Genomic DNA, 22280 nt, shown 5'->3' on the forward strand with positions numbered 1-22280 from the left:
TGACAAAGCCGGAGTTCTTAGAACGCAGATTTCTTAACGGGACATACGGTACAATACAATCAGCAAGATAGGATGGAGCTAGACCGTTTAGCATTTTATACTTAAGTAGTAAAACCTTATTGTCGCATCTTAAGTGCACAGGAAGCCAGTGCAGGTGAGCCAGTATAGGCCTAATATGATCAAACTTTCTTGTTCTTGTCAACTTCAAGAATAGTGCTGGGGATATTGGGGATTTCCTGCGGCTCAGTAGTCAGCACGTAGTCAAAAAATAAGCAAATATCACCCTTATTTGAGATATTTAATCTAAGTAAGAGTGCATACTGCAAAAACTGAAATCTAAGTAAGATTAAATATCTCAAATAAGGGTGATATTTGCTTATTTTCTGTCTGATAAGATAATTCTTCTCACTAAGCAGATTTTATGTTAGAGTGTTTAACTTGTTTTAATGGTTTTGTTCCTAAATGATCTCAGTAAGATATTACAGCTTGTAGCTGAGATTTGATGACCTATATTGAGTAAAACATGCTTGAAACTAGAATATCAACTGTTGCAAAGCTGTGTCATCAACACTCACAAGTATAAAACTACTTTTTTAAAGTAATAATTTCTTATTTCAAGCATGAAATAAAAAATCATGATTTTGACACAAATGTGTTTCATAATTAAAACAGATGACAGCCAAATGGACTTTGCTGTTTTATTTTCAATGAAACAATAGAAAATACATACTCATATAGTAGTACAGTTGGCACAGTACAGCAAAATGATAGTTAATATTTAAACATTTAACATTTCAAACAATTTTGAACAGGAATAGTTTATGCACATTCAGATAAATTCTTCAAAATTACAATAAAAAAAAAATTTGGCCGGAGGCCGGGCTGTATATATATGCACTAATTGACTGAAAGAGCACGCACTTGGCGCGATGATGTCATGTTATCGATGGAAAAATGCATTTTTAGACAATATGATTTGCCTGGCTAGGAGACCCCGACAGTAACAAGCGGTTGCCTTGTTGCCTTTCCATTAAGAACAATAAATTAGTTTTTAGTATAAGTAAATGTAATGTCGAGCGCATATCATTATGTCAAAAATAATGGCACTAGAATTTATTTAATTTAAGAATATTTTTCAACATATTGAGCAAAAATGTCTCATTTTGTTTTTTCTACCAAGAAAAGTGCACTTGTTATTAGTGAGAATATACTTATTTTAAGGTATTTATGGGTTCATTGAGGTTAGTTAATTTTACTTGTTTTGGAAAGTCTTGACAAGCTGAATTTTCTTGTTCTATTGGCAGATAATTTTGCTTAGTTCAAATAAAATACCCCTCATTTTTGTATTTTTTTTTCTTGTTTTTGAACACTGACTGTTTGCAGTGTGGGCTAAGCCCTTGCATTCACTGTGTGCAGGTTTTAATCGCAAACATCATTTATTTTCCCTATCAGATTCCTGTCAGGACTAAACAAGCTATCGTGGGCTGATAGTGTCGTCGACCTTGTGCATCATGCATGCATCACCTGTAGAATCCAACAATAGTGGCCTCGCACCCTTGATTCATGTTACTGTAATGATGAGGTCATGCCATTCCCATAAAGGCTCCGTCATGCATCCGCATGGCATTGGGCTAATCAAGTTTAGTTCCCAGAGAAAAAATGTTATCAAGACTCCTGGAGGCCCACATGCTTTCTCACGCCACTCAGCTTCAACGTTGATTAGAACCTGGCACCGTCAGAGATTTAATGATACCGTCTGACTTGTTCGGATGGAGGGTAGAGGAAAGCGGAGAATGGGAGGCATGGGGGTCTGTAGTTAAACATTAATGCTTGGGTAAAATCCCTCACACCTCCTCCCATGTCTTCTCCTCTCTTCCGAGCACCAGCATGAAGTAAACACATGGAAAGATTTACTTCATGTGTGAAAAAGATGAATGAGGTTGAAAATGGGAGGAAATTAAAAACAGATTTTTTTTAAGAAAAAATCTGTTGCTGTTACAGAACAGTGAATTGATTTGGTAACCTCATAAAAAAAGACCCAAATGATGACAGGAGGAAAATAATACATCAGCTTTCCTCATTAACTTTTATATCGCTGAATTTCTAATATAAGTGGAACCTCAAAGATGAAACGTTTTGTGCCTGTTATGCATGTGCCTCGTTTGACATCATGCATTAAAATTAGAGATGTCCGATAATGGCTTTTTTGCTGATATCTGATATTCCGATATTGTCCAACTCTTAATTACTGATTCCGATATCAACCAATACCGATATATACAGTCGTGGAATTAACACATTATTATGCCTAATTTTGTTGTGATGCCCCGCTGGATGCATTAAACAATGTAACAAGGTTTTCCAAAATAAATCAACTCAAGTTATGGAAAAAAATGCCAACATGGCACTGCCATATTTATTATTGAAGTCACAAAGTGCATTATTTTTTTTAACATGCCTCAAAACAGCAGCTTGGAATTTGGGACATGCTCTCCCATGAGAGAGCATGAGGAGGTTGAGGTGGAAGGGGTTGGGAGGGCGGGGTTTAGGGGTAGGGGGCAGCGGGGGATGTATATTGTAGCGTCCCGGAAGAGTTAGTGCTGCAAGGGGTTCTAGGTATTTGTTCTGTTGTTTTTATGTTGTGTTACGGTGCGGATGTTCTCCCGAAATGTGTTTGTCATTCTTGTTTGGTGTGGGTTCACAGTGTGGCGCATATTTGTTTATACGGTACCCTCAGTGTGACCTGTATGGCTGTTGACCAAGTATGATAGGCATTGACTTGTGTATGTGAACAGCCGTAGATATTATGTGATTGGGCCGGCACGCAAAGGCAGTGCCTTTAAGGTTTATTGGCGCTCTGTACTTCTCCCTACGTCCGTGTACACAGCGGCGTTTTAAAAAGTTATACATTTTACTTTTTGAAACCGATGTCGATAATTTCCGATATTACATTTTAAAGGATTTATCGGCCGATAATATTGGCAGTCCGATATTATCGGACATCTCTAATTAAAATATAGTGTAACATGTCGTTTAACAATACCTCAGTGACTCATCACAATTATATTTAGGCACAAAAATATAAATATACGATGCATCCAAAATTACAGGAATGCTTACACATTGTGAAATATACGTGTTGCTACAGTGTGTATTATATAGTGCATGGGTTGGGGCGGGGGTCAGCAACCCGCAGCTCTTTAGCGCCGCCCTAGTGGCTCCCTGGAGCTTTTTAAAAGATCTGCGAAAATGGAAAAAGATGAAAAAAAAAAAAAATTTTTGTTTTACTATGATTTCTGTCGGAGGACAAACATGACACATATCACCCTTATTTGAGATATTTAATCTTACTTAGATTTCAGTTTTTGCAGTGTGGTTTGATCATCTGGGCTTTTAGCCTACTGGCTTTAGGTGTCTGTCTCACATTGCCTGTTTGAATTCGTTTTGGTACAAACGGTAAATTGGTCAAATTTGTATAATTGGCAATGACGCATTTGCAAAAAGTGAGTAAAAAACATGAAAAGAAAAATCATTTGTTTAGGACAACTAACTCTCTTCCGTCACTTCTTTTTGTCATTTTTTTTTATATTCATCACAAAACTACTGTGGGGTCCACAGCAGCACTGGGTCCTTAGTTAGTCGTTAGTCGCTTTTTTAATAGGGATTATAGTTTTATATAGGGATGTCCGATAATGGCTTTTTGCCGATATCCGATATTCCGATATTGTCCAACTCTTTAATTACCGATACCGATATCAACCGATACCGATATATACAGTCGTGGAATTAACACATTATTATGCCTAATTTGGACAACCAGGTATGGTGAAGATAAGGTTGTTGTTTTTTTAAATAAAATAAAATAAGATAAATAAATTAAAAACATTTTCTTGAATACAAAAGAAAGTAAAACAATATAAAAACAGTTACATAGAAACTAGTAATTAATGAAAATGAGTAAAATTAACTGTTAAAGGTTAGTACTATTAGTGGACCAGCAGCACGCACAATCATCTGTGCTTACGGACTGTATCCCTTGCAGACTGTATTGATATATGTTGATATATAATGTAGGAACCAGAATATTAATAACAGAAATAAACAACCCTTTTGTGTGAATGAGTGTAAATGGGGGAGGGAGTTTTTTTGGGTTGGTGCACTAATTGTAAGTGTATCTTGTGTTTTTTATGTTGATTTAATAAAAAAATAAAAAAATAAATAAAAACGATACCGATAATAAAAAAAAACCGATACCGATAATTTCCGATATTACATTTTAAAGCATTTATCGGCCGATAATATCGGCAGGCCGATATTTTTGGACATCTCTAGTTTTATATCAAGGCTCTGATTAATCGCTAAATTGGACCTAAAAAGACCTGCTCAGTGGCCTTGTGGTTAGAGATCGGTAGGTCGTGAGTTTAAACCCCGGCCGAGTCATACCAAAGACTATTTTTGCACAATAACTCAGATATATATATATTAATCATCATATTTGAAAAAAAAAAAAAACTTGCCATTACATTACAAAACAGGCTTGAACACATCTTCAATGTATCTTTGACAGCTGTGACTAAAACACATTCAGCACCGTAGATGTGAAAAATGTTTTATTTTACCATATACGACAATGATTACAGTAGTCTAACATTAACCTTGGCTAGATTTCACCTTTAAAATACTCATGCACTGCAAAAACTGAAATCTAAGTAAGATTAAATATCTCAAATAAGGGTGATATTTGCTTATTTTCTGTCTGATAAGATAATTCTTCTCACTAAACACATTTGATGACCTATATTGAGTAAAACATGCTTGAAACTAAAATATCAACTGTTGCAAAGCTGTGTCATCAACACTCACAAGTATAAAACTGCTTTTTCAAAGTAATAATTTCTTATTTCAAGCATGAAATTTAAAATCATGAGTGACACATTTGTGTCTCATAACTAAAACAGATGACAGCCAAATGGACTTTGCTGTTTTATTTTCAATGAAACAATAGAAAAGATGTACCCTTATTGTAGTACAGTTGGCACGGTACAGTAAACGGACAGTTAATATTTAAACATTTGACATTTCAAACAATTTTGAACAGAAATAGTTCATGCACATTCAGATAAATTCTTCAAAATTACAATTAAAAAAAAAATTGGCCATAAATATATATATATATATATTTATATATATATATATATATATATATATATATATATATATATATATATATATATATATATATATATATATATATATATATATATATATATATATATATATATTCCTTGCGCACTAATTGACTGAAAGAGCACGCACTTGGCGCGATTATGTCATGTTATCGATGGGAAAATGCATTTTTAGACAATATAATTTGCCTTAGCGGCTAGTAGACCCCAAGAGTAACAAGCGGTTGCCTTGTTGCCTTTCCATTAAGAAAAATAAACTAGTTTTTAGTATAAGTTTGCTGGTTTCAAGAAATGTAATGCCGAGCGCATATCATTATGTTAAGATAATGGCACTAGCGTTTACTTAATTTAAGAATATTGTTCAACATACTGACAAAAAAGGTCTCATATTTGTTTTTTCTATTAAGAAAAGTGCACTTGTTAGTCAGAATATACTTATTTTAAGGTATTTTGTGGCTCATTGAGGTTAGCTAATTTTATTTGTTTTGGAAAGTATTGACAAGCCAAATTTTCTTGCTCTATTGGCAGATAATTTTGCTTAGTTCAAGTAAAATACCCCTAATTTTTATTTATTTTTTTCCTTGTTTTTGAACACTGACTTTTTGCAGTGTGTGAATAACACATCTCTATTATTCTACAGTTAATGTGTTTTAAGGAGACTGCCTCCATCAAAATAAATTGTTAAAATGCTAAAACTATGTCAACCTTATAAAAACACCACCACACTGCATTGTTGGACACGGATTTTGCAAGTGGAAGGGTCTCTGTGGCGCATACAGTAACATTAACATGCCTTGCCACCACCCTATTATGCTATGTATTGAAGCGCTGGCCAAATGCGAGCATTTTTGTGAGATGAGGTTGTCTGATTCCATATGTTCCATGCTCTCCAACTACCCTGCCAAGGCTCAAAATGACTCTATTTCGGCCAATGCGCAGGATTTAGACAGGCCAGAAAGCAATGTAATGTTACACTGCCTGTGGGAAATTAATCACATGAATTAATTCATGGAAAACAATCTCCTCATGCCAATTCAACTCTAAGAAAAATGACAATTTGACATTCCCTATTTGTTGCTTGGAACCAAAGTACCATTCAGGGCAGCTTTTAATACAACTTACCACTAACCTTATCCAAAGCAACTCAGATATTTATTTTATTTTCCTCAACACCCCGCACGCCTGTCAACACTTCTTGTTTTGAACGTCCACCTCAGAGACTGAGCCGAGACCACAGCTGCATGTCTTATTAAGTGTCCCCCGACACAATGACCTCACTCCGGACCAGTTGTGCCTCACTGCATGCGTTAAGATCGGAAGACCACATGCTGAATATTGATTCAAAGCCAAGCCGGGACTGCAAAGACTTGCTACAAGTGTGTGATCTGCTCACCGTCAGCCAGCAAGTTTGCAACACGTCTCCTTCATGCTCGCTATCAGAGTCAGAGGGCATACTTGCAAACCTTGAGACCTCCGAATTTGGGAGATTTGGGGGGTTAAGGGGGGAGGAGTATATTTATAGGTAGAATTCACTGAAATTAAAGTATTTCTTATATATATATATATATATATATATATATATATATATATATATATATATATATATATATATATATATATATATATATATATATATATATATATATATATATATATATATATAAATAAAATAAATACTTGACTTTCAGAGAATTCTAGCTACCGTATTTTTCGGAGTATAAGTCGCACTGGCCGAAAATGCATAATAAAGAAGGAAAAAAACATATATAAGTCGCACTGGAGTATAAGTCGCATTTTTGGGGAAATGTATTTGATAAAACTCAACACCAAGAATAGACATTTGAAAGGCAATTTAAAATAAATAAAGAATAGTAAACAACAGGCTGCATAAGTGTACGTTATATGAGGCATAAATAACCAACTGAGAACGTGCCTGGTATGTTAACGTAACATATTATGGTAAGAGTCATTCAAATAACTATAACATATAGAACATGCTATACGTTTACCAAACAATCTGTCACTCCTAATCACTAAATCCCATGAAATCTTATACGTCTAGTCTCTTACGTGAATGAGCTAAATAATATTATTTGATATTTTACGGTAATGTGTTAATAATTTTACACATAAGTCGCTCCTGAGTATAAGTCGCACCCCCGGCCAAACTATGAAAAAAACTGGGACTTATAGTCAGAAAAATGCGGTATATATATATATATATATATATATATATATATATATATATATATATATATATATATATATATATATATATATATATATATATATATATATATATATATATATATATATATATATATATATATATAAATATACAGTATATATATATATATATATTTATATATATATATATATATATATATGTATTTTACTATATATATATATATATATATAAATATATATATATATATATATATATATATATATATATGTATATATATATATATATATATATATATATATATATATATATATATATATATATATATATATGTATATATATATATATATATATATATATATATATATATATATATATATATATATATATATATATATATATATATATATATATATATATATGTATAAATAAAAGAATTTCAGTGTTCATTTATTTACACATATACACACACATAACACTCTACTCATTGTTGTATTTGAAAGTGCAATGTTTTGCAGCCAGTAGCACAGCCTTTGAAGGAGCATAGGTATGGGCAGCATCTGTGAAATTTAATGAAACAACTCTTGATATTTTTCTTTTCTGCGTCTTGTGCTACCTAATTTTTGGTGATTTAACCCCCCAATTCCAACCCTTCATAAAAATAACTCCAAAATTTAACTCAACACTCGCAACTCATAAATTGGGTTATCAAAATAACCCAGCATTTTATAGTGTGTGGAATAAATGTCATTTTAAATGTAATCAAATTCTGCCCACGGTTTTGATAGACTCCTACCCAAAGGTAGACATTTCTCATGTCCAACCATGTTTAGATCAGTAGTTGTACAGTTTTTAGTGGAGCCATCTGGACAGAGACAGTGACAACAGCGGGGACTACAGGGCTTTGCCAAAACCATTTGTCCTAAATAAAGCCGATAAGCGAAAGCTACAATACAAGATCAAATGGACAAAACATTTTATTCAGATCCAGAACTTATTCTGTTTCTCAGGAAAAAATCCCTGGATCCAACAAGCTGATCTCAAAAGATTTGACAGAGATAAAAGCCTTTGAAAATATAAAATGTGATTATCTGTGTTGCATCTAAAATGTTTTCCCAATGGACAAACTGACAGAGATGTTGTAATCAGTTGTGATGTTGGACCGAAGATCAACAAAGCTGTAGTGTCAGATGCATTCAAAATATGAAATGGACTTATAGAAACATTCCTCCAAAATCTTGTAAAGATGTCGAAGTGCAGGGTGGTGTCAGCAATTGTCTGTTAGTTTTGATCTGTGCGCTGAAACAACTCTTGATATTTTTCTTTTCTACGTCTTGTGGTCTAACCAGATGTTGACGGTTCAGCTTTCAATTGGCCTCGCATTGCTCAATGTGTTGGGGCTTAAAGAGGCTGTTAGTGCTGAGTGTTGCTGCTTCGACTGCAGCCAACCTCTGGACTCTGCTGGTTGTGGATTGTCTCATGCACAAGACAAACTGGGAAGCTTAAGTTTTTAGTTTGTCATCTGAGCCTTTTTGATGCATGTGTTTCATCCTATATCATTTTACCAATTAGGCTTAGTTGCAGTACAAAGCGAACACAAGCACTATGTCAGTCATTTGTCCCGATTTTTTAGTGATGACACTCTGGAGCAGTTGTTCACCATTAAAGGTGATTCATGGATTGGAAAATGTTTTATTTTTGGAATTTTGCCCATCATTCACAATCCTTATGTGAGCCAATAGCACATGCGTCTTTCCCTTTTCTGTGCATTCCAAATATTGAAGAACTGCTAGTACAAGGAAGCTAACAATGCAGGTATTGAAAGGAAGCACAAGACCTGTGCTGAAAGATACAAACATCAAACAAACAGTAGGCATCTAAGGCCCCTTCTACACTAAGGTTATACAGGGTATATGCCACTTAACCTTATCCTTGTCCACATACACACAATGCCGTCGTTTAAGACCCTCTGCCCCCTCCTTCCTCCGGCGCAATGCAACCTAGTACGCATGTGCGGAAAATGCGCACATCATAGTCACCTCCAGTGTTGCTTTGTGTGCAAGTTCTTAAATTAAATTTAACTTATCTGAACAATATCCAGTGTTGTGGTATTTCAATTAACTGGAATCCAGTGTGCTGTGGGGCCCTATTGTAGTGAATCACACCTGAGCCATCATAAATTAAGCAAATCTTTAATGGACACGTGAAAGTAAACAATGTGATAAAGAACATTTTACATCAATCAATCTAGGGATCTAGATATCTGGTCAGAATACTCCTCACTATTTTGCCTTCACCTTCATTGTCCATTCGTTTTTGGTGACTTTATATACTCTGGACCTAGACGTTGAGTCCGCGACATACACGGCGGACAATAACTGATACAGTCTGCTTTGCCAGTCCAAATTCATTCGCTGTTTTCCGTAGTCTTCCCTCGTCGGCCAGGTAATACAAAGCACACACTACTCTTGTTGTCTCTCCTCCGACAAATGGACAAAGTTTTTCGGTAAGTAGAATCACAGCAGACCTGGACATTGGAAAGTTCTCTTGCCGTCTGAGAAGTGTTGTATCCCAAATAGCTGCAATTGCTTTCTCTTAAGGTATTCATGTGAGATTTGTGGAATGATGAGAAACACGGCATGTCTGGATGACTTGCCTCCATATTTCCAGTGGCTAGCTCCAAGTTACAAAACCCGTTGTTATGAAGCTGGCCGTGGCGCGTTTTCTGACGTCACTTCCTGTGTGGGGCGCGGTCTTTCTGATGTCACTTCCTCTTCGAACTCTGTTTATAAACGGATCAATGAGTCCATACAGCATACTTGCCAACCTTGAGACCTACGAATTCGGGAGATGGGGGGGGGCGTTGTTTGGGAGGCGTGGTTGCGGGGGCGGGGTTGGGGTGCGGTATTGAGGTGCAGACATCATACCCCTTCCCCTTCGAGCTGTGCTGGATGAAATTAAATTATTTTTTCCAATCATTTTGGAACTTGCAAGCTTATTTCTTCTTCTTACTCATCGTCGCCATGCCTCTTCTTCGTTCTTCTGCTTCATCTCCTTCTTGTTGTATGTGCAGTTGTGCACTGAGCTCCAAAAGCATGTATATTGTTGCGTCCCGGAAGAGTTAGTGCTGCAAGGAGTTCTGGGTATTTGTTCTGTTGTGTTACGGTGCGGATGTTCTCCCGAAATGTGTTTGTCATTCTTGTTTGGTGTGGGTTCACAGTGTGGCGCATATTTGTAACAGTGTACACGGCACACTTACCCGTGTAAAAAATTATCCAAGGAGGGGAACGACTTGGTATCGGATTGATACCCAAATTTGTGGTGTCATCCAAAACTAATATAAAGTATCAAACAACAGAAGAATAAGTGATTATTACATTTTAGCAAAAGTGTAGATAGAACATGTTAAAAGAGAAAATAAGCAGATATTAACAGTAAATGAACAAGTACATGAAGAATTAATTTTCTACCACTTGTCCTTAACAATTTTGACAAAATAATAGAATGGAAAATAACATAATATGCTACTGCATATGTCAGCAGACTAAATTAGGAGCCTTTGTTTGTTTACTTACTACTAAAAGACAAGTTGTCTTGTATGTTCACTATTTTATTTAAGGACAAACTTGCAATAAGAAACATATGTTTAATGTACCCTAAGATTTTTGGTTAAAATAAAGCCAATAATGCAATTTGTTGTGGTTCCCTTTAGTTAGAAAAGTATCGAAATAATTTTAGTACCGGTACCGGTACCAAAATATTGGTATCGGGACAACACTAGAAATGCGAGAAAAAAAATATGATGCCCCACAATGTACTGTATGCATGTTCAAAATAGAATAATACCAAAACCATGAATGTGTATGTTGTAGGTAATTGATCTCATCACGGTAATAACACTGCAGTTGACAGACAGGAACACCAGAGAAAGCTTATAAAACACGTTTTGATGTTGATCATCCTCTCTCCCCCAATCTTCTCTTCTATTATTCTATAGCTCATTATTGTCCACTCTCCTTCTTTTGCTCTCTTTTGTCTTATGAGGCTCAGAGGACTTTCCATAGTGGTGTTCGCTTGCCTTCTGTTGTTAATAAAGACTTGGAGCACCAGCTGCCTGGGAGATGCTGAGGCCTTATAGGACACCCGGGAACAAACTGCTGGCTTTAGCCAGATCTCCTAGTGCATTTGAACAATCACCATTGACTTTCGGGTTCCTCCGAAGCTGCTCTACTTGAAACCATATGCAGGATTTACCGCAAACAGAGAGTTGATGGGGGGTTGATAAAGAGGAAACATGCCCAAGCAGTATTTCCCCCACTATTTGAAAGCACACACGGGTGACGAACTAAAGGAGGAACCTCTTTTGATATGAAAACAATGAATAGGAATATGATTGTCGCAATGGGTCGAGTGAGGACACAATTAAGAGCGGACTAACTAGAAGTGAGAAGCTGAAATTGAACAAACAAGCACAACACTGCAAAAACTGAAATCTAAATATCTCAAATAAGGGTGATATTTGCTTATTTTCTGTCTGATAAGATAATTCTTCTCACTAAGCAGATTTTATGTTAGAGTGTTTTACTCGTTTTTAGTGTTTTGGTCCTAAATTATCTCAGTAAGATATTACAGCTTGTAGCTGAGATTTGATGACCTATATTGAGTAAAACATGCTTAAAACTAGAATATCAACTGTTGTCATCAACACTCACAAGTATAAAACTACTTTTTTAAAGTAATAATTTCTTATTTCAAGCATGAAAAAAAATCATGACTTTGACACAATTTTGTCTCATAATTAAAACAGATGACGGCCAAGTGGACTTTGCTGTTTTATTTTCAATGAAACAATAGAAAATACGTACTCATATACTAGTACAGTTGGCACAGTACAGTAAACTGACAGTTAATATTTAAACATTTAACATGTGACATTTCTAACAATTTTGAACAGAAATAGTTCATGCACATTCAGATAAATTCTTCAAAATTACAATTTTGGCCGGGGACCGGGCTGTATATATGCGCGCTAATTGACTGAAAGAGCACGCACTTGGCGCGATGATGTCATGTTATCGATGGAAAAATGCATTTTTAGACAACATGATGTGCCTGAGCGGCTAGGAGACCCCGAGAGTAACAAGCGGTTGCCTTGTTGCCTTTCCATTAAGAAAAATAAATTAGTTTTTAGTATAAGTTTGCTGGTTTCAAGAAATGTAATGCTGAGCGCATATCATTATGTCAAGATAATGGCACTAGCATTCACTTAATTTAAGAATATTTTTCAACATATTGAGCAAAAAGGTCTCTTTTTTTTTTTTCTACCAAGAAAAGTGCACTTGTTATTAGTGATAATATACTTATTTTAAGGTATTTTTGGGCTCATTGAAGTTAGCTAATTTTACTTGTTTTGGAAAGTCTTGACAAGCCAAATGTTCTTGTTCTATTGGCATTTAATTATCCTTAGTTCAAATAAAATACCACTAATTTTTGTATGTTTTTTTCTTGTTTTTGAACACTGACTTTTTGCAGTGAATCACTTGGAGCGAGGGTCAGCAACCCACGGCTCTTTAGTGCTGCCCTAGTGGCTCCCTGGAGTATTTTTAAAATAGAATTGAAAATGGAAAAAGATGGGGGAACCTTTTTTTTGTTTGTTTTAGTATATTTTTTGTTTGAGGACAAACATTGAACACAAACCTCCCCAATTGTTAGAAAGCCCACTGTTAATTATGTTTGTGTATGCTTCACTGATGAGAGCATTTGGTGAACATCGTTTTGTCCTACTAATTTCGGCGGTTTTTGAACTCACCATAGTGTGGACTGTGATGCAACAGTTTGTTTACATGTAAAATCTTCCACTCCTGCTTTGTCTCATTTTGTCCACCAAACGTTTTATACTGTGCGTGAATGCACAAAGGTGCGCTTTGTTGGTGTTATTGACTTGTTGGAGTGCTAATCAGGCATATTTGGTCAATGCATGACTGCAAGCTAATCAATGCTAACATGCTATTTAGGCTAGCTGTATGTACATATTGCATCATTATGCCTCGTTTGTAGGTATATTTGAGCTCATTTAATATCCTTTACTTATGTCCTCTGTGTATTTTAATTTATTTTATGAAGCAACGACGATCACTTCGTTAAAGGTTTGTTTGAGGGACTTTTAAAATGTAGAATCTTCCCATTCCATAGTGTTATCTTGGTATTATTTCTATGTTATCTCGTTTCTGAGTTCTTAAAACACATTTTTGCTACGGGTGTTTTGTAAAGCACCAACTCGGCGAGTCTAAATAAAAGAAAGCAAAAATGTAAGCAAAACCTGAACGAGTTAAGCTTTTACCAAAGGCATCAATCATAAAGCTGTATAGTTATATTTTAATAAAGACTGGGAAAACCACACGTACTCGTAACGACAACAAGACAAACATGACTGAACCGTACCTTACATTCAGATACATTAAGCTGTGATCACTTCCCTGACTTCTTTCACAACCAGACAGGGTTTCAGTGGTGTCTGCGATGATCTTTTTGAATGGTAAACATAATGGGAAAATTCAAAATGTATCAAGGCCATCGAGTACTACTCGTTTACAAGGACCCATCCTCGCAAGATGTGACGTTAAATCATGAAATGCAACCGTACCCCAGCAAAAACAATGCATGATTTATCCGGTAGAATCTTGTTACTAATTTCCATGACCCAGCCACACACAAATACATTTTAGGCCTCTGTGCTTTTCCAAGCTTTTAATCTGTTTTAAGTCTGGAGTACCAGATAGTTTGACGTGTCTGGGAACGCAACTGACGGATAATCCTTGAGATCACTTGACAAATCCTCTTTTGATAACGTATCGGCTCCTTGCGGACTCGGATAGTTTGCACACTGTTTGCTGTACAGTGGCCATATTGGTTTGGTGCACCACCACAACGTTTCCCAGAAGTAAGCAGGTAAGAAAAATGACTGAATACCACCGATAGCGTTACATTATTATTGGACATTAAAAAATGCAAGGGACAAAAAGTGCCTTTTGAAAAAGTTGCAGGGGACTTTTTGCAGGGACCCCCCAAAATTACGTCTATGCTTACAAGAAACGACACTAATGGAAACAATACTGCTCACTTTTGCACTTGGTAGTGGTAATTACAAGTGGAAGGGGAGCCCAAGAACAACTACAGCACATGTTGTCACGATCAGCCAGAGCAGAGGAGAAGAACGCGGCTAGAAGGGTGACCTATCTGGAATCTACTGGCGCCCGAGTGAATAGACTGGAGAGCTTAAGGCCCCTTCTACACTAAGCCGGCTAAGGTTAACCAGGGTAAATCCCACCTAACCTTATCCTTGTCCACACACACACAATGGTCGTTTAAGACCCCCACCCTCTCTCCGCGACCTAGTACATTATACCTTTTACATCAATCAATCTAGGGATCTAAATATCTGGTCAGGACACTCGTCACTCTTTTGCCTTGACCTTCATTGTCCATTCGTTTTTGGTGACTTTATATACTCTGGACCTAGACGTTGAGTCCGCGACATACATGGCGGACAATAACTGATACAGTCAGCTTTGCCAGTCCAAATGCATTCGCTGTATTCCGTAGTCTTCCCTCGACGGCCAGTTAATACAAAGCATGCAAAGTTTTTCGGTAAGTACAATCACAGCTGACCTGGACATTTGAAAGTTCTCTTGCCGTCTGAGAAGTGTTGTATCCCAAATAGCTGCAATCGCTTTCTCTTAAGGTATTCATGTGTGATTTCCACAAGCGTCTGTACAGACGGAAGGAGAAACACGGGCATGTCTGGATGACTCACCTCCATATTTCCAGTGGTTAGCTCTGAGTTACAAAACCGCTTTATTATGAAGCTGGCTGTTGCGGGTTCTTTCTGACCTCACTTCCTGTGTGGGCCGCGGTCTTTCTGGCGTCACTTCCTCTCCAAACTCAGTTTGTAAACGATCAATGAGTCCATAGAAAGCTAAGAGCCGGAGATTCAAGAAATACACGCCGCACTTACCCGTGTAAAGAATTATCCAAGGAGGGGAACCTTAAACGCTGGTTTAGTGTGGCTGACACGATTATTCCTTTAGGGAGTTATCCGGCTTAATGTAGACAGGGCCTTAGTAGTCAGGAGGAAATGGGTATCAAGTGTGTGCAAAGGTGGATCCGCCCCGTGACCAGAACAAAGCAGCAGAGCTGCCAAATCATGACACATGTATTGCTTACTGTTGTTTAATTGAACCATTTCTACAGGCACTGACCCTGCAACGATGACTATGAACACAATGTAAACAATGACGTCATGTACTGTAGTGGCTTGTGGACATTTTGCATTAAACAGTACATTCCACTACAAGGGATTAAAAGTTAGAGAAATTAGATCTTCCGAAATGGTTCTGGCACCTAACATCGTTGTAAGTCATTGAATGTCTTCTTCTTGTTTGAGCCGGAGTATAGTTAAAGCCAAAGGTTTGATTATTATGGATAGTTTCCCCACAAGGCAAGGTTCATATCCAGTGCTTAATGTGCATAATTAGGCTTCCTTCATTGCGCTGCAATTGCGGCGGGCAAATATGACACTATAAAGCGAAGCTTGCAGAGTGCCAATTAGAGTCGGTGTCTTTTTAGTGCAATTTCATACAAACCACGCAAGTCGTGGGAGTAGGAAAAGTCCTCAGTAGTGCAGTCAAGTCACCCACGCGTGTGCTTGCTGCTGCTGGCCGTGACGACCCGCTGCATTTATGTTGTTCTTGTGGGTCTGATAGGCCACATGAATGTCTCTCCATGCAGTCATCCAGAGTGTCACAATCAACGGCTAAAGTTTTGCATGTGTGAATCAGACAGAATGAGAGCGAGAGACAATGAAGTCAAGGTGTTACGCTACGCGTCGTCATACGGACGCGTAGGCCAGGAAACAGTCTGTCAATTTCACTCTTGCTCGCACTTTTCCAGAAGGAAATAGAGAAGACAGAGTTCATCCAGTCATAAACGTATCGAGTCTGGGAATCAAGGCAGAGGGATTAGGGAGAGGTGAGCAATCTTTCAGTGAAATGTTTTCATCTAGGGACAGAGGAGGGCAGTGCTTTGACCCAACACCGAGGTTAATTGCTGCGCCTCAGTCATTAGCTCATTTTCTTCAGGGACTCCACATCTCTTAATTAGAGGAGTTGTGGAAAGAGTGACCTAATCAAGTCCAATTCTGAAGGACAGGCAGGAGTTTCATTCAGTTTTTTCTTTCTGTGTTGTTAAAGTTAATGTTAAAGTACCACTGATAGTGAAATTACCCTCTGCATTTGACCCATCCCCTTGGTCCACCCCCTGGGAGGTGAGGGGAGCAGTGAGCAGCAGCGGTGGCCGTGCTCGGGAACCATTTTGGTGATTTAAACCCCAATTCCAACCCTTGATGCTGAGTGCCAAGAAGGGAGGTAATCCTACTTACCAACCTTGAGACCTCCGAATTCTGGAGATGGGGGGTTTGAGGTGTGGGGGGGCGGGGTTTGGTGGTACCAGGGGGGTGTATATTGTAGCGTCCCGGAAGAGTTAGTGCTGCAAGGGGTTCTGGGTATATGTTCTGTTGTGTTTATGTTGTGTTACGGTGCGGATGTTCTCCCCAAATGTGTTTGTCATTCTTGTTTGGTGTGGGTTCACAGTGTGGCGCATATTTGTAACAGTGTTAAAGTTGTTTATATGGCTACCCTCAGTGTGACCTGTATGGCTGTTGATCAAGTATGCCTTGCATTTACTTGTGTGTGTGTAAAAGCCGCATATATTATGTGACTGGGCCAGCACGCTGTTTGTGTGGAGGAAAAGCGGACGTGACGACAGGTTGTAGAGAACGCTAAAGGCAGTGCCTTTAAGGTACGCCCCCAACATTGTTGTCCGGGTGGAAATCGGGAGAAATTCGGGAGAATGGTTGCCCCGGGAGGTTTCCGGGAGGGGCACTGAAATTCGGGAGTCTCCCGGGAAAATCGGGAGGGTTGGCAAGTATGGAGGTAATGGGTCCCATTGTGAACCCGTTCTCAAACATTGGCAATAAAAACTATTCTTATTCTGAATTTTTTAGCCTTTGGCATGACTCGGCCTGGGTTTGAACTCACGATCTACCGATCTCAGGGTGGACGTTCTAACCACAAGGCCACTGAGCAAGCTTGAAGGATTATCTTCACACATCTGTTTTATTATCTTGTATTCTTATTTCTTAGTTGTTCGGTGTTTTCAATTTGTACGACACTCACTCATTTCGTACTTTTCTTTTTTGTAAATAGTTCAATATGTTCCTATACAATGTGTGTCACAGTCAGACTAAAAATGACACAAAGCGAAAAGTTTGCAATAGTCTAAAGTATATCGTACATTAGGGATGGGCAAGATGGCCTAGAACAGTAACTCTCAAACTGTTGTACGTGGGCCCCATCGAGTGTTACCCCAAAGAATCGCTAAATTAAATATTTACGTGACATATTTTCAATTCCTATATTCAAACACAGTATTACTGTTGAAACTGTGTGTAATGTTAGTTACCAAAAAATATGAAATATACTTGTTAAATAAAACCTTGGCACTGTTTTTAATGAATACTTTGGCCTACTACGTATTTTATTGTTGGTCATTATGGTGGAGCCTGATCTTGAAAATTGTAATTATTGGTATCACTATTGGTATGACCAATACTGCTGCTGTAACTACTTGTATTGGCTCAATACCGAAATGTGTAGTCTCGCCCAACACTAATGTAAAGCATCAAATAATAGAAAAACATTTGCTTATAACACTTTCACAGAAGTGTAGATAGACGCATGTTACAACAGAAAGTAACCCGCTATTAACAGTTAATTAGCAAATAGATTAATAATGGTTTTGAGAAAATAATAAAACTGGAAATGACGTAATATCTTACTGCGTACGTCAGCAGCCAAATTAGGAGCCTTTGTAACCTGTTTTGAAGTGGTTCTATTATCATCTACTGTATATATCAAATGCAATATATATATTGTGATGTAGATTTTCGGCCATATCGTCAATCTCTCTGTGAATGTGGGTGTAAATCGGGGTTTAGCAACCCGCCCTAGTGGCTCCTTGGAGCTTTTTCAAAGATGTGTGAAAATGGAAAAATTATGAAAAAATGTGTGTGTTTTTTGTTTCACTATGGTTTCTGTCGAAGGACAAACATAACACACACCTTCTTAATTGTTAGAAATCCCACTGTTTATACCAAACATACTTCACTGATGAGAGTATTTGGCAAGCACCGTTTTGTCCTACTAATTTCCTTCTTTGTCTCATTTTGTCCACCAAACGTTTTATGCTGTGCACGAATGCACAAAAGGTGAGCTTTGTTGATTTTATTGATTTGCTGGAGTGCTTATCAGGCATATTTGGTCAATCCATGACTGCAAGCTAATCGATGCTAACGTGCTAGTTAGGCTAGCTGTATGTACATATTGCATCATTATGCCTCGTTTGTAGGTATATTTGAGCTCATTTTATTTCCTTTACTTACGTCCTCTGTGTATTTAATTAATATTTGCATGTCTCATGACACATAGTCTGTATGTAATATTGGCTGCATTTCTCATAGTTGTTTGTGTGCCATGTTGTTCCAGACCACAGCAAACATTACCCAGCTTGCAAAGATTGGTGAAAATCCAATAGAAGAAGACAGCCTGCCGTTTCCTTTAACTTGGACACACACATCTATACCTTTGGCCATTCTGAGCCAGTAATTTCCAGAAGTTATGTCATCCTGTGAGAAGCCTCCGTTTTACTAATGATTTCCAATCTTGCACAAATGTGTAGAATAAAAATTAAAATACAACATTTCTGTCAACGAAGGTTTGCGTCAGCCTTTGATAGTAGGCTAGTATAGCTAATATAGACACTTACATCATGTGTTGCCTTCATTATAACACTTATATAAGGCTTGTAATTTTTTGCGGCTCCAGACAGATATATACACTGTATATTATGTTTTTTGGTCCAATATGGCTCTTTCAACATTTTGGGTTGCCGCCCCCTGGTGTAAATGTTTGTTTTTTAAATATGTGATTGATTGGTGACCAGTCTAGGGTTTGGGCTAGGTGTAGGCTCCAGCTCACCTGCAACCCTAATGATTACAAGCGGTAGAGAAAATGGATCGGGATTTGTTACCTTTTTTTGTCTTCTTTTACAGAATGAAGAACAGCAGGAACAAGTCCTGAATCAGAGCAATAAAGTCTTCCTGTATTGTGCCTTCCTGGACTATAGGTGGGTTATTGGTGCTCATTACGCGCAACAGTGAACATCGGGTGAATTTATTGTTGGGTTGTCACTTCATTTAGTTGTGTGCATCAGCACACATATTAAATGTTGTTTGATATTCTGAGAAGACTTGATTAACTGTAGTCCATCACGCAGAGAAAGTGTCATGTATGTGCATTTTACAGGCATTACACTTTTCCTCCTTGCTTTCAAGCAGCACCATAAGCCCCTAGCGTTAATGACGCACTGGCTTGGTGGGCAGTTTTCCAGTTTGGGGAGTTAGCTGTGAATATCAAACCGTCACCCTAATGGTCACATGCTACATTCGTAACCACTTGGATATGGCTGCGCCACAGTGAATGTGAAACCACAGCATGCTTTAGAGAGTACAGCGTGTTTCATCGAGGAGAAGTTTTAATAAGATTCCTATTCTCCCTCGTGAAAGACGATAGTTCTGGCTCTCACAACTCCATGAGTTCTCCAAGCGTGGTAGAAACCTTTCATGTCAGGCAAGGGGTGTACTGAAAAATCAAAGGATGCAGGGAGGGGCCACTTTGATGTTCAGATTATTTTAGAAATATATATATATATATATATATATATATATATATATATATATATATATATATATATATATATATATATATATATACATATATAATACATATACAGTACATATACATATATATATATACTGTATATGTATATATATATATATATATATATGTATATATATATATATATATATATATATATATATATATATATATATATATATATATATGTATATATATATATATATATATATATATATATATATACATATACATATATATATATATATGTGTATATGTATGTGTATATATATATATGTATATATATATATAAACATATACATATACATATATATATATACACCTATACATACATATGTATGTATATATATATATATATATATACATATATATATAAACATATACATATACATATATATATATATATATATATATACACCTATATATATATATATACATATATATATATATATATATATATATATACACACATATATATATACATATATATATATGCATATATATACATATATATATATATATACATATATATATATATATATATATAAATATATATATATGCATATATATATATATATATATATATATATATATATATATATATATATATGTATATATATATATATATATATATATATATATATATATATATATATATATATATATATGTATATATATATATATATATATATATGCATATATATACATATATATATATATATACACACCTAAATATATATATATACACACCTAAATATATATATATATATACCGTAATTTCCGGACTATAAGCCGCTACTTTTTCCCCTCGCTCTGGTCCCTGCGGCTTATACAAGGGTGCGGCTTATTTACGGCCTGTTCTTCTCCGACACCGACGAAGAAGATTTCGGTGGTTTTAGTACGCAGGAGGAAGACGATGACACAATGATTAAAGACTGACTTTTCATATACCGGTAGGCTGCTTATTTTGATAACGTACAGGCGAGCACTTTGTATTACTTTGCACCGTTGTATTATTTGTACTCTGCACGAATGCTGTTCGCCATGTCAAAGATGTGAAAGTTTGATTGAATGATTGATAGATTTATTGTTAATAAATGGGACGCTTTGCGTTCCCAAACAGTCATCTCTGTCCCGACAATCCCCTCCGTGGTAGCGGGAACCCCTATATACTACGGTAATTACACATCAAAACCCTGCGGCTTATAGTCGGTTGCGGCTTATGTATGGAGCAATCTGTATTTTCCCCTAAATTTAGCTGGTGCGGCTTATAGTCAGGTGCGGCTTATAGTCCGGAAATTACGATATATATATATATATGTATATATATATATATATATATATATATATATATATATATATATATATATATATATATATATATATATATATACATGTATATTTTTGAAATTAGGATTTTCATATATATATATATATATGCATATATATACTGTATATATATATGCATATATATATATATATATATATATATATATATATATATATATATATATATATATATATATATATATATATATATATATATATATATATATATATACATATATATATATATATATATTTTTTTTTTGTAATTAGGATTTTGAAAAATGTATTTTCAAAAAGAACATTTAGAAGATTTAGACCAAAACCGCATATACTGTAAGTCGTACGTCAGCAGCCGAGAGGATCATTTGAAACCTGTAACCTGTTTTGAAATGTTTTATTCTAATTTATGTACCAAAAAATATACTATGAAAATCATGTTGAATTGATAATGGTAAATGGGTTATACTTGTATAGCGCTTTTCTACCTTCAAGGTACTCAAAGCGCTTTGACACTATTTCCACATTCACCCATTCACACACTGATGGTGGGAGCTGCCATGCAAGGCCCTAACCACGACCCATCAGGAGCAAGGGGGAAGTGTCTTGCTCAAGGACACGACGGACGTGACTTGGTTGGTAGAAGGTGGGGATCGAACCAGGAACCCTCAGGTTGCTAGCACGGCCACTCTCCCAACCGCACCACGCCGTCCCCAATAATCAATTTTCAATTGAATCCTCACCCTGAGAATT

General features: G+C 36.4%; 1 protein-coding gene across 2 annotated transcripts in view; it reads left to right on the top strand.

Moving 5' to 3' along the window:
• The window catches only part of LOC133652579 (adhesion G-protein coupled receptor D1-like), a 105248-nt gene that overhangs the window by 57835 nt on the left and 25133 nt on the right, over positions 1-22280 (top strand). For both annotated transcript variants that reach the window (XM_062051497.1, XM_062051498.1), the window contains exon 14: positions 19538-19611. In XM_062051497.1, coding sequence (XP_061907481.1) covers positions 19538-19611 — 74 coding nt within the window. The remainder of the gene's footprint in view (positions 1-19537; positions 19612-22280) is intronic.

This window comes from Entelurus aequoreus, linkage group LG06 (assembly GCF_033978785.1).
Source record: "Entelurus aequoreus isolate RoL-2023_Sb linkage group LG06, RoL_Eaeq_v1.1, whole genome shotgun sequence".
In the NCBI taxonomy this organism is placed as follows: Eukaryota; Metazoa; Chordata; class Actinopteri; order Syngnathiformes; family Syngnathidae; genus Entelurus; species Entelurus aequoreus.